The 13,860-nt window shown below is 45.5% G+C and overlaps 1 protein-coding gene across 1 annotated transcript in view; it reads left to right on the top strand.

Annotated features, from left to right (window-relative positions):
- LOC134611946 (BAH and coiled-coil domain-containing protein 1-like) overlaps positions 1–13,860 on the top strand; it is a 129,702-nt gene that overhangs the window by 102,529 nt on the left and 13,313 nt on the right. The window contains exons 5-14 of the mRNA XM_063456297.1: positions 403–2,112; positions 3,374–3,479; positions 3,587–3,795; positions 3,894–4,052; positions 4,454–4,644; positions 4,731–5,109; positions 7,251–8,069; positions 12,859–13,046; positions 13,233–13,369; positions 13,514–13,624. Coding sequence (XP_063312367.1) covers positions 403–2,112; positions 3,374–3,479; positions 3,587–3,795; positions 3,894–4,052; positions 4,454–4,644; positions 4,731–5,109; positions 7,251–8,069; positions 12,859–13,046; positions 13,233–13,369; positions 13,514–13,624 — 4,009 coding nt within the window. The remainder of the gene's footprint in view (positions 1–402; positions 2,113–3,373; positions 3,480–3,586; positions 3,796–3,893; positions 4,053–4,453; positions 4,645–4,730; positions 5,110–7,250; positions 8,070–12,858; positions 13,047–13,232; positions 13,370–13,513; positions 13,625–13,860) is intronic.

Genomic DNA, 13,860 nt, shown 5'->3' with positions numbered 1-13,860 from the left:
ACTGTGTACAGTACTCCAAGATCAACAGCAGAAAGATATGTGAGGAAGGCTGAACTTGATGGACGCAAGTCTCTTTTCAGCTATGTAACTATATGTAACTATGTAATAAGTTAAACTTTCCTAAATATTAAGTAAAGTTTAAATGGGCACTAAGCATTAAATGCATCAATTAAAATGTGCCACACACGGTTTGTTTGTCATCAGACTGTTTCTAAAAGTTTATGTCCACCACACTATCAGGTCTGTTTTTTTTAGAAATGTCGATCTGCTGGCCTTTTGGAGTGCCAGAGGGATCAGCATGTTCCTGCCAGAATCCAGTCCTGGGGTGCTGAGTGTTAATGTGCTTTATATAACTTAGGAATCATTGCATCTACATTCATGCTCTGCTTTCTTTTATTTCAGATAATTTCTATCTACGGAACCTTCCAGCACAGCCTACCCTCCTTTCTGCCAATCACAACTTTCCCAGCATTGCACGGGCAGCTCCTGGTCACCCCATTGGCTCTTGTAGCCGAGATCGAGAGAACAGTCACATGCAAAAGATTCCCAAGGACAATGAGCGTTACCTTGGGGGGGCCGAGCTGAGCAAGGAGAAAATGGGCAAGGGGGACCTTAAAGAGAGACATTTGGAGGAAGAGGTCAAGGAAAGGCAGAAAATGGTGCTGCCCATGGAAAGTCATTGCAAGGAAGATATGCATCAGAGAGGCTCATGTGACAACCGGACCAAGCATCTCAACTCCTGCCTGATGACCTCCAAGGTGCTGAATGGGGACCCCAACAAAACAATGTTGTCTAGCTGCACGGTTGGGGCAGGGATGCCTCGACAAAGTAGCCAGAGTCGATGTGCCAAAGACATAATGCGGTCGGACCGATCATATTCCCAGCATGAGCCCCAGCAACCATACAGCGAGTGCCTGGAGAGGAGGCAAATGCTTCACCACTCTGTGTCCTACACCGTCCCATCCAGTCTCCCCAGCATTCCCGCTCCCCTAAACACCTCCACAGGTTCATTTCCCTGTCTACAGCTTCATTCCAACCCAGATGTGGTATGCTCTTTGCAAGACAAGTCTGGCAGGGAGTTAAAGATGGGCAGGCCCACATTTGTGCCTTCTGTGGGGCACTTCACTGATAAAAGCCGGCCTTTTCAGGTGACCCCGGAGAACTGCCACGTGGACAGAGGAGAGGGAAAGGACAAAAGCCACGAAATGAACTCAGACTCTCACCATCCAGGGTCCTATACCAATACATTCTCTCATTTGAAAGCAGAGGCTAAAGGGGATAGGCGGTCGGAGTGGCACCAGAACTCAGCCAACAGGATAAAAAACTTGGAGTTTTTGAATAGCGTAGGCAATGATCCTGCTATGCAGAGGGGCATGGAGAAAGGGGGCTTCTTTGAAATGCAGCAATCGCAAGACTGTCCCCGTCCCAATCACCAGGATGTGCACTGTGTAAAAAGCAGTCAGTCCTGTTGCACTTTAGAGAGGACCTCCAAGGAACCCCCGTCCCATAGTTCTCAGAAGGTCGCTAGGATAAGGCACCAGCAGCACAGACCTCCTGACATGGAGCAGACAGGAAATGGCCAGGATGGAAAACGGAAAACTATTGAACTGAGCTCTTTAGGCTACAACGGGCCTCACTTGCCCCCATGGACAGACCCTCCCATTTCAATCGGTGAAGATCGGAAGAACTCATACCTTGACCCCTTCAGCACAAGTTTACAGCAGGCTGCGCTAATGACCCCAGGCCCTCCCATGAGCCAGGAAATGCAAGGCCCAACAGATGAGGTCTCTGCCATGAAAAATCTGCTAAAATACAGCAATCAAGCACTTATCGTTGGTCAGAGAGCCCCCTTTGTTGGCCTGGGGAACATGAAGGCCAGCTGCTCTCATCAAGAAATGAAATTCCACTCCAGCAAGTGCCAACCTGAGCAGGAGAGGATGGATTGTGCGAGGAGTCGGGAGAATGAGACCTCTCAGGGGGATGGGGAAGTCAGACAGCCACCTGTTGGTATTGCGGTGGCAGTGGCACGTCAGAAAGACACGGGGAGCCGCCACGAGCCGTCCTTCGGTACTGGTTCCAGTCGACAGAGCAGAAATAACATGGGACAGAAAGGTAAACACAGACTGAATAATTCAACATCACAAAACCTTCCAAGTATTTTTTTTTTTTTACTAAGAAAGTTCCATTCCCTGTTTTTCATTAGGTTCAAAGAAATCAGGAGCCACAACACTAGTTTGTCTTTTATAATCACATTATCGTTTATTGTTAAATTATAGAGTTACCTAAAATGGTCCTATTTAGATATGTAACCACAGAAAAAAGTCCAGGACTGTGCCAAATGTGTTCCCTGTGTTACGTTCCTCACTTCCATTTAATTCTAAAAAAAACACCAGAGGATCGGTGAGCTGGTTTGTTTATAAACCCCCCATTCCTCCCTCACACTTTACACTTTTGTAAATTTGACCTGAGACCCCAAGGTGATTATCACCTTATTGTAGCCGCCATACAGTATATAGTAGCTGCCACCTCTGTCATGTGACTAGTGGTGCACGATGAATGGTAGCCACTTTGTCCCCCTGTGTCAGAACTAAATGGTAAATAAGTGAATCCTGCTCGATCACGATTTGCATAGCAGATTCCTTTGGGGCGAAACATTTTTGTGAGTAGGAGGAGGCGTGAGAAGTTCCTGTCTGATGTGTGATGAGTGATGTCATCATGTGGTTGGGGGGCAGCGGAGAGAAAGGGGGGCTGGCAGGAAGGAAATATTCAGGGTTACCAGAAGCCCTTGGCTGGCTCAGGACACATGGCTTTAATTAGCCTGCCTCTGGGCCAGTTTCTTGATGAGACACAGTTTCCAGCTGAGAGCCGTCCAGTCTAGTCTGTTGGCTTGAATGGGTAGACCAAACTAGGACTTTGTGCAGAACATTAACCCATTACTGCAAACGTTCAAATCAGAACTGCCTAGTGAATATTTGTGTTTAGTAGTCTTTATATAATATCAGTTCAATAAATATGTATATAGTGAAATTATATTTCACTAGCTGTGCCTATTGTGAAGATAGTGAATGGTGTATTTCTTCTTTAACTGAAGGTTTCCCTATTTAATTAGCAGAACTTGATTCGGCCATAGTGGCTACGATTCGATTCATATAGCCAGTGCTGTTGGGTAACACCCAAGTTTTCTTTTTTCTAATGACCATAAAATAGGTCCAGGAATCTGTCTATCATGTCCTTATTAGGGACTAACCCCGTAGAACAGAGAAGGTTGATTTAATATTAAATTCTTAAGATTTCTTGTTACCCGATATCCTTTATATGAAGCTACTAAATAGTCCAAACCAGGTAGATAACTTTTCAAAATCCTGTTTAACAGGCGGGTCTGGACGATCCATGCATGTGATTGATCTAGATGCAGAAGAGGAGAGGAACCGTCTTTGTGAGGAAAGACTTGGGATTCCTGGGAGAGACCTCCTAATGCAGTGAGTATAACTCATTCACCTATTTCCATAAATGCACTAATACGTCTGCATCAAATCATTCTGTTTGGCAAATCCATACGTTGCATGTTCTTTACGATCTACTGCAGGGAGAACAAGGATCTGGTCGAGTTTGCCCGAATCCATCCTTCAAGTGGTTGTCCAGGAGACCTGACGTCTCATCTGATGATAGCAGGGGGCTCATCCCTCCAGGCCAGCCAACTGGGAGGAGATCCTACATCACACACTCACCCAACGCACCCTCACTGGCTGCCTAGAACCAGGAGCCCCTCCATATGGATGGGGGGGCATTCTTATGGTAAGCAAATATATTTTCACAAAATGGTTTCACATATTAGAAGTCTTGTCTGTCTTGTCATCTGGAGTATGATTTTACCGAATTTTCTCTTTCATCAGGCATTAGTCATCCAGCTCTTCACCAGAATCTTCCACCAGGATTTCCCCCATCTATGCCTAGTGCCATGCAACCAGTTTTCCCCCTGTCCCAGGAACCTCCTGCACAGCTGGTCATCCTACCTCCGGAGCCCTCACCCCACACAGCTCCACACCCGCTAGGTACGGCACCTACCAAGTTTCACCAGTATCAGACCTGGAAAATAGACCCATAGAGCACGATTTCCATAGCCACAAGGATTACATTGTTTAAATCGGTTTCATAAAATACAGACCGATTTTATTCCACTGGTGAATGTTTTTTTCCCCTTTTTTGTGATAGGTCTTGTTTTAATTTACATGAATGTGAATTTCAGTACTTTACTATTGCTGTAAAAGAGCTCTTTAATGACTATTTTATGTCTTTAAGGTGTGATTACAGCTCTGAGCTGTGTTAGGTGGGTGCTAGTTAATTAATCGGTAATTAGTGTCTATGGGTGATAGGCGTTAACATGTCAGTACTTTGTCCTACTGATAGGACTCATGTCTTAGTGATGGTGACTATGACACTTGTTTCTCCCCAGCCGAAGTCATGGATCAGGCTTCTCTCTGGCCACCGATGTACCCAAGCCGTGGACCTCCCTCTCACCTTCAGCACCCAGGACAGCTCCCAGTCTACTCCAGGTCGCAGTTCCTGAGGCAGCAGGAACTTTATGCTTTGCAGCAACAGCGGGCTGCGCAGGCATTGGAGATTCAGAGACAGAGCCACCTTCAGGTATGTCACATTACAGGCATCACCCAATCTCAAAACAGACCAGGTTTCTTTCACGGACATTAACCTTCTGATCTCACCCCCGACAGCGGAAGCCAGAGGATCATCTGCCAGAATCCGGAGACCACCCAGAAAAGGTCACAAAACCCCAAAACAAAGCAGATGCCTTAAACACCTCCAAGAGCCAGACTCCGCCCAGCCTGCTGTTGCGACCTCCATCTGCGCCAGCCCCACCTAAACTGTCTCCTTGCTGCCATTCACCCGGCTTGAGGCCTCCGTCCAAATGCCCCACACCCCGGCCCCTGGCCCCATGCACTTTACCTGCCTGCCCAGACGGCAGCTCCGCTCTGATGCCCAGCTCTCCAGCTGTCAGCCCTGTCCCTGTGCAGAGCTCCAAGGGGAAGGAAGGAGAGGAGCGAAGGGGGGAGGGGCAGCCCCCCAAAGACTACCCCAAATCACTGGAACCCGGTAAGTCTGAACTCTATCCCTTGGCTTTGTTCTGCTGAGCCTCACCCATGTCATTCCTGTCTTTAATTTCACCTTTTCCCAAACGTTCAGTTTATGCACTAGTTCAGAATAGACAGACTTGTACAATGTAACATTCATAGCTACATGTGACCCAGGTGAGGCTTCAGAACCCTCAGTTACACTAATATCAGCTCAACAATAGCTGGACTCGGGCTTCACCTCGCTGTGTTGTGCCACGGGTATGAGCACCCACTTCGTTCTGTTAGGGAGGGCCAGACTCGATCATTTGCAGGAGACACTAATACTTAAAATGTAAGGCCATACGCAGCGATGTGTCCTGCAGAATACTGCTGACACAGCGTGTACCCTGTTCGCACACAGAATTAGCCTGCAGTCAGTGATTTTATAGATTGGCCGACTGACCGTGTGCTCTGGCACTGAATAGGTTAAACAGAGCACACACTAGAAATTGTACAGAAGCGGTTTCAGAGGAGGCGTAGACCCACACATCTCATTAAATGAGTTGCACAGCAATATTGATTGCCTTTTAAATTAAAAACATATTTGCATGCTGCAAGGCCCATTTGTCACCGCGTCTCGGCACACGGCTGGGAATGTGTCTGTATCAGCGCCCTGCCAGTTCGAGATCCCTAGCAGATTCTTTACCGTTTATTACTGGCCCCGACATACCGTCAAAGAGTTAAAATAATGATTAAAGTGATAGCTGTTGGTATGTGTCACATTGTCCATATCGAGGGACAGCTCCCAAGCCCGTGTTTTCTCTCTATGAATATGGTTTGTCCAAGGTCTGTGGTCTGAGCCGCACAATATAACATAGTACTTCAAAGAGCAACACTTGAACCCCAATGTTATGAGTCATCCTGGTCTCCTTGAACAGACCTTGTGAGGGGCTAGGCTGGAGGAAGGATATGCTATTCATCTGATCATGTTGTCAGGAGGGTGGATGAACACCATCAATAACCATCTGAGTACGAGAAGCCAAGGGATACATTGCCATCCCAGGGCACCTTCAGAGCCGCAGCCCAACATTTATTACCTGTTCCTCAGCTTTGTCAGCGGCATAAACACCCAGAAAACAGCGGGGTAATGACTCCCGCTACCTACATCCATCTTCCAAATCTGTCTAATCCCTTCCTTCTATCTAACCTCCCTTTCTGTCCATCTATCTTATCCCCCTTCAATCACTTGTACTCCCTTTCATGAGGTCTTCTACGTCCATCCATCTAATGGTCAGACTGCCTTTTTGTCACCCACATCAACAAGGTGCACCCCCCCATCCACCCCATTTCTCTGACTATTCTTACCATTATTTTAGGGACAACCAAACTGGGTGGCGGGGGGAGAATAAAGACAATACTATTGTGTTTTCTTTTTCATAATCTTCTGGTTATCCCTCATGTTAGTCAGAGGAAAATAAGCCAATATTTATTTCCCTTAAGTTTATTTCAGATTTATTTTTTTCCTTTTGATTATTGATCACCGCATTCCCCTCTCATGTTTTCATTTTCTCCATTAAAAGTAGGCATCTAGATTCTCCTGCAAAATACAGCCCACTATCAAGGAAGGGTTTTCCATAAAAGCTGCATTGATAGGGATCCTAGGAACCTACAAAACGTTGGACATTTAATAACCAAGATGCCATAAAAATATGCAACTGTTCGACCTGTGCAGCCCAGTGTCATGCATTGTCATGTAACACCGGTCTTACTGAATACACCTCTTAAAGGGTTACTCACAGCACCATAACAACTTCAGTGCGTGGAGTCTGTATATGCAGCTTTTCGCTATTTGAAAACGAAATAGGGATTATGTAAGTAGACATTGCTAATCTATGTATAGTTTTTTTTTTTGTCATCCACCCAGACAACATAGACAGTTCTTATTTACACAGCCGTATCTAATGGTTTACCAGACTTCTATACAATATTCAGAAAGCATGTCATTCTATGCACAAAGTGGGGTCTAACGTTTGATTTATATATGGAAGATATTGGAAGTAATGCAATATACTTTAACACTTTAACTGGATACGCTACGAGAACGCATTTGCCTCTGTTTTTATCTCCAGTATAACTTGTTGGTTGAATTCATTTGACTCTCCTTTTCCTCCCACCTTGTAGATCTGCCTCCTGGGTATACCTATCCAGATGTTGTCCGATCTTACACCTCCCCATCTCCCCACCATGTGCACTCCGCAGACCCTGCTGACCCTGAAACTATGCAAAGAGCATCAGCTGCTGCAGAACCTGAGCAATCAAGGACGTTTACCCCCTCCAAAAAATCCCAGTGTAAGACACCTGTCTCAGGGGATTCAATGGAGGTCACCCCCGATCTGGTTCACTTGGGCGAGACAGACCTAAATGAGGTTTGTAGTCAGGGACATGAGGTCCTTAAGTCCCAGGTGATGGAATGCGAAGAGCCCACAGCAACAAGAAGTGTGGATGAACCAGAGGTGTTTGAAAAAGTTGGTGAACAAACGGAATCTGCACATGAGGAGAGGGATCAGGGAGCAGACCAGGGTGAGGATGAGAAGCTTATGGACACATCAGTTGGACAGTTGCCAAACATCTCAGATGGGTCAACAGTGGCTCCAGTGGCCACAGAGGAGCCAGTTATTGAAGCCAGTGAGGGTGAACGGACTGTGTCAGAAGAAGTCAGAGTCCCTGATACTGAAGATGCAGGGGTAGCAGAGGACGAGCCCTCCGTTCCTTCACCACCCTGTTCCCCAGTTACAACGGAAGACCCAGAGTTCATGTACAACCTGGACTCGTTAATAGCAGCCAGTATCTCCTTAGGAGAATTACCTTCCTTCCAGGACGACGTGAGCCTTTTATCAAGGGACTCTCCATCCTTGCCCCCCAGCTCAGGTATTCATGGGATCGCTCTACTAAGCGAGTTGGCTGACTTGGCACTTCAGGAGCAGCAGAAAGACACAAAAGGTGAGTCTATCCTTCACTGTCTGTGGCTAATAGAGTTCCATATAATTATTTATCTTTAGCCTATGCCAGACCACCCATGAAGGTTCAAGAACATGTTTTTTCCAGAGGAAAAAGATGATTGTGATTAGAGAATCTTCCAGGGTCGGTATTTTTACAGCAATATAAAGCCTTTCCCTCTCGGAGAAGAGTTGATATCAGCCAAGCTTATACATAGGAAAGCATTTTACTCCGTCAGTGCCAAGAAAGTGCCTCTAGTGGCTTTCAGTATGATTGTTTCATTGCAATTTCACAAAAACAAAAAAAGCAGTGTTTTACATTGCAGGGTTAAAGGGACAGGACCTCATTGAGATAACATGATCTGGGTGACTTATTATTATTATATTATATTATTTATATAGCGCCAGCAAATTCCATAGCACTTTACAATGGTGTCCCTTTAATTTCTACATGAAAACACTTTGTATTTGGAAACCTTTTTACAAAGCAGGGTCATTCACCAAATAATCAGGAATTGATCAGGGAAGTTATAGGGCAAAATAACTAAACTAAGAAATGTCTCCAAATTCTGTAATTCCCTCCCAGTTTAATGAAAACTTCATGCCAGAATGTATTCGCTGAACCAGCGATTGTGCAGAATTAAACAGGAAATCAAATGTTTAGGCTAAGACCACCTAACTAATCACCTAAACGTTCTTCAATTTGCCTATTCTGTCCATTAAATAGTTAATAGAATGGTCTGTAGTCTGTATGTGCAGCGTTAGCCAGACCAGAACTCTTGTTTAATGTCCATTCTGTGTGGATTTTCATTCACAGTGTGCCATTCACTGTCTGAGAGCAGTCCTCTGATCCACTCTCAGCCAATGAATTGCAACTGGGTTGACGTCCAACTTCTGCAGAAATCAGAGCACATCAGCTGAGTTCCAGGGAGCCTCGGAGCCCAGTAAGGGACCCAGGTAAAAGGGCAAACCGTTGCTAAACTGTGTGTCCCAGTAACTGGGAATGTTGCTTAGGGGATCCCTTTTATTTGTAGGTCCCCTGTAAATCCCCACCATTCCCCAGGTCAGTGAATAAACAATTCTGCTAAATTGTCAACGGAACTGGAGTCACCGCTGTCCTCATTCTGTGCCATTATCTGAGGGGGCAGACACTTTGTGACAGATCTGGGAGTGCGTTTTAATAGATGGTTATATAAAAGTTACCAATCGCTGAGTTATCAGTAATCCCCGTGTTAATCACGCCTCTTTGTGCAGGTAGTGACCATGGCATATCTGTAAACATGTGAATGTGGGACAATGTTTGAAGGTGTTTCTGCTGTCTGTTGTACTGTCACATTTAATCATGAATACAGCTATATTAGACTAGACACCCTCTGGCAAAGGAGGGGTTAAGATCATTATAGCAGGGAGTAGTCGTCTCTATTCTCGTGCCAGAAGTCTGGAGGGAAGGAGAGGTTTTTATGCTAAGAGAGGCGAAAAGCCCAGAGATCATATGAAGTTAATTTCCCCGCAGGCTGGGTACTGTCCCCTCCTCTGAGATTATTAAACACAAACATTGCAACCGGAGCTGTGAGTGCTGCCTGCTACCTAATCACAGGCTCTCGTGCACCACGGGGACACCAAACTCGTCCGACCATGCCCTCCAAACCCACTTCTTACAGCAACCATTAAGAAGGAGGATTTTATTACTTCCACCAAAAGCTGACTGCCATGTATAGTGATACATTGTAACTCTGGGCCTGATAATGTATAACTGAGCGTAATGGCACACAGTCTGCCACAGGAACAGTATATAGTGTACCGCTACGTATAGCAGACAGCCTGCCACAGGAACAGTATATAGTGTACCGCTACGTATAGCAGACAGCCTGCCACAGGAACAGTATATAGTGTACCGCTACGTATAGCAGACAGCCTGCCACAGGAACAGTATATAGTGTACCGCTACGTATAGCAGACAGCCTGCCACAGGAACAGTATATAGTGTACCGCTACGTATAGCAGACAGCCTGCCACAGGAACAGTATATAGTGTACCGCTACGTATAGCAGACAGCCTGCCACAGGAACAGTATATAGTGTACCGCTACGTATAGCAGACAGCCTGCCACAGGAACAGTATATAGTGTACCGCTACGTATAGCAGACAGCCTGCCACAGGAACAGTATATAGTGTACCGCTACGTATAGCAGACAGCCTGCCACAGGAACAGTATATAGTGTACCGCTACGTATAGCAGACAGCCTGCCACAGGAACAGTATATAGTGTACCGCTACGTATAGCAGACAGCCTGCCACAGGAACAGTATATAGTGTACCGCTACGTATAGCAGACAGCCTGCCACAGGAACAGTATATAGTGTACCGCTACGTATAGCAGACAGCCTGCCACAGGAACAGTATATAGTGTACCGCTACGTATAGCAGACAGCCTGCCACAGGAACAGTATATAGTGTACCGCTACGTATAGCAGACAGCCTGCCACAGGAACAGTATATAGTGTACCGCTACGTATAGCAGACAGCCTGCCACAGGAACAGTATATAGTGTACCGCTACGTATAGCAGACAGCCTGCCACAGGAACAGTATATAGTGTACCGCTACGTATAGCAGACAGCCTGCCACAGGAACAGTATATAGTGTACCGCTACGTATAGCAGACAGCCTGCCACAGGAACAGTATATAGTGTACCGCTACGTATAGCAGACAGCCTGCCACAGGAACAGTATATAGTGTACCGCTACGTATAGCAGACAGCCTGCCACAGGAACAGTATATAGTGTACCGCTACGTATAGCAGACAGCCTGCCACAGGAACAGTATATAGTGTACCGCTACGTATAGCAGACAGCCTGCCACAGGAACAGTATATAGTGTACCGCTACGTATAGCAGACAGCCTGCCACAGGAACAGTATATAGTGTACCGCTACGTATAGCAGACAGCCTGCCACAGGAACAGTATATAGTGTACCGCTACGTATAGCAGACAGCCTGCCACAGGAACAGTATATAGTGTACCGCTACGTATAGCAGACAGCCTGCCACAGGAACAGTATATAGTGTACCGCTACGTATAGCACACAGGTGGCAGTACTGGTAGAGCACAGTCTATAGCGAAATCTTACAAGGGTATATATATATATATATATTTAACAGTAAATTATCAGCCCGTTACAGACGTAAGAGATTCTCATTTGTCTGTTGCTGTCACCAAAGGCCACAAACAACACAAGAATAATAATTTAATGCAAATCTAGAGACGCCAAACGAAGCGAGCTGACAGAATGTGTCTAGTTGGGCTATTTTTACCTTTGATTTGAGATGTCACTTCATTGAATAATCCTACCAGGTTTATGGACACATGGTATTCCACGCAGTGCACCACACTGGGCTTTATTTTATAAACAGTAATCTGTTGGAGTGAATGGTTGGGGAAAGAAATAGCTGGTGGGGAGTGGGGGATTCTTGGGATCTCTCATGATTCTTGAGCAGCGACAATCTCGTAATAATTACTAAATTTGTGGGTGTTTCTCCACTAAACTGTGATGTGACATGTAGGTAAAAAACAATGAAACTACAAATCGTAGTCCATGATAGCAGATTTGAAATATTTTCTAATTCTGGTATTTTGGTGTGACATTTAAGATTCACTTTGGTTAAAGACAATTCATGTTATAAATTGAAGTGTGTGTATTAGGCGCGCATGCACGCTTGCTGTGATGGTAAAAATCCTGCTATCTGTGCCCTCTGTGAGCGGCTGTCAGGGGAGCCATGGGAAGTGCGCTGTCAGTTGGAAGACAGATGGACACATGCAGCCGCTGATAAAGTGCAGGAAGCGATGTTTAACTAGGGGCTTTTAGCATTGATTGCTTTGCCATAGTGCAGAAAGTAAAGCACAGAAATGCAACCACATCAATGCCTGGGTGTCTGGACGATGGCTCTAAACACGCTCGGACGGCATCTTTTACTGCCAGCCCTGTTAGTAATTGGCAAACGGAGGTGTGTGCCACGTCTTCACATTGCTGCCTCTCTAGGCTTGTTTACTGCCCGTCACATTCTGACACCTACATCCCTCGTCTAATGTTACTCTTTGTAACTTGTCTCCTTCACCAAGAGTCCTGCGTTTCGATCCATTTAAATGCTACAGACACAGCTCCACACATTGCAGCCACATGCAGGGCTTATTCACTAAACAGTGAGGTGACACCAAAACTGTGACATTTATGCCAGAAATCTGATTTGATAAATTCCTCGTTCAGAGTTCCATCGCCGGTGTTTGAGAATAGATTGTTCTGGTAGATGTAGATATCATAACGAGCTGCACTCCTCAGTACTAATAAAGCATTGATCCACAGTGTCCCTATCGTTTGGTATCCACAGCGGGTTTTCGGACCTGCTGAATGGCTCTGCCAGTGTCAGAATGTATAGTAGGCACGTTCAGTAACTCCCACCGCGCCTGCCAACCAATTTGATAGTGACGTGGCTGAAAGGTAGATCATGAATGTACCAGAATATTATATCAATATAGATTGATTATAATATAGTTTACATTTAGATTTTTGCACAAAAAAAATAAAAAAAGTGTTACGTGTGAGTGCTGGTGATGCAAAGCAGACCGACAATCAGTAAAATACAGAATAGATCCACTACATGGAGATAAATTACAGTGAGAGCAGCCCTCTTGATAAAGTGTATAATGGGGTCAGCAATGTACTCCCAATATTTGGAGATATCTGCTCTATCTATTCTCTGTATTTTTGCTAAATCTCGTCTCCTTGCTCTTTTCAGCCAGTGACGATGAATCCGTGGTTTCGGATCTTCAGGTTTTTGCTACCATTGCTGCAGCCTGGTCTCTGGCTGAGGCGGTGAGCCTGGATGGTGCTAGCCCACAGATTCTGCCACCCTGCTGCCCTAACATCACTCCTCGGGTCCGACTGTCTCGACGGACATATACCTGGACTCCAAAAACCAAACCGGTGAGTACAGAAATGATACAAAGTGACCAGTGTGGTGCAGCCACAAGACTAGTAATTGTGCAGAAGGTATCTGCAGCCTACAGAGGGTTCATCTGAAGAGGTATTGCCTCCTGCTCCAAATCAGATGTCTAGCTTACAATGTTTTTCTAGACTAACGGTCCTCTCTTCCTCCATCTTCCCGGGTAGGTTTGTCCCTTGAAAGCTGCCATAGACCAGTTGGACACCCAGGAGGTAGAAATGAGAATGAAACTTGCAGAGATCCAACGACGATACAAAGAAAAGCAGAGAGAGCTGGCGAAGCTGCAGAGGCGACATGACCACAGGTGGGAGAATAATGCGATATAGTCATTACTATGGTGCTACGATCCTGTCATCGACGCACAGGAAGGGTTAATAGATCCGTTTGAATTTTACATTCTGCGGATTTAACCGCTAACAAAAAACGATCTATTCCTTTTATTTTTCAGTAAGGAGGAGAGCTCTAGGAGTCCAGTACGAAGGGGACCAGGGAGGCCAAGAAAACGCCCGCACTGTCGTGCCCCATCTTCACACCGGATGTACGAGAACAAGAAAGCCAAGTAAGTGTTTATAATAATATAATAATTGATGTTCTATCCCTGTAAAATATATCAAAGCCTGAACCAAGCGTAAATGTTTGTCCTGGGCCAGCTAATAACACTGCCAGCGGGGGTTAAACTCTGTGTGTGCATTATTCAAAACAAAATGCTGCACATTCAGACTACAGGCACCATCACCACTTCAAATCACTGTAGTGCCTGGAGTAACTTTGCATATATATTTTTTATCCTACTAT

Source organism: Pelobates fuscus, chromosome 5 (genome assembly GCF_036172605.1).
Source record: "Pelobates fuscus isolate aPelFus1 chromosome 5, aPelFus1.pri, whole genome shotgun sequence".
Classification (NCBI taxonomy): domain Eukaryota; kingdom Metazoa; phylum Chordata; class Amphibia; order Anura; family Pelobatidae; genus Pelobates; species Pelobates fuscus.
This window is presented reverse-complemented; position numbering and strand designations above follow the sequence as displayed.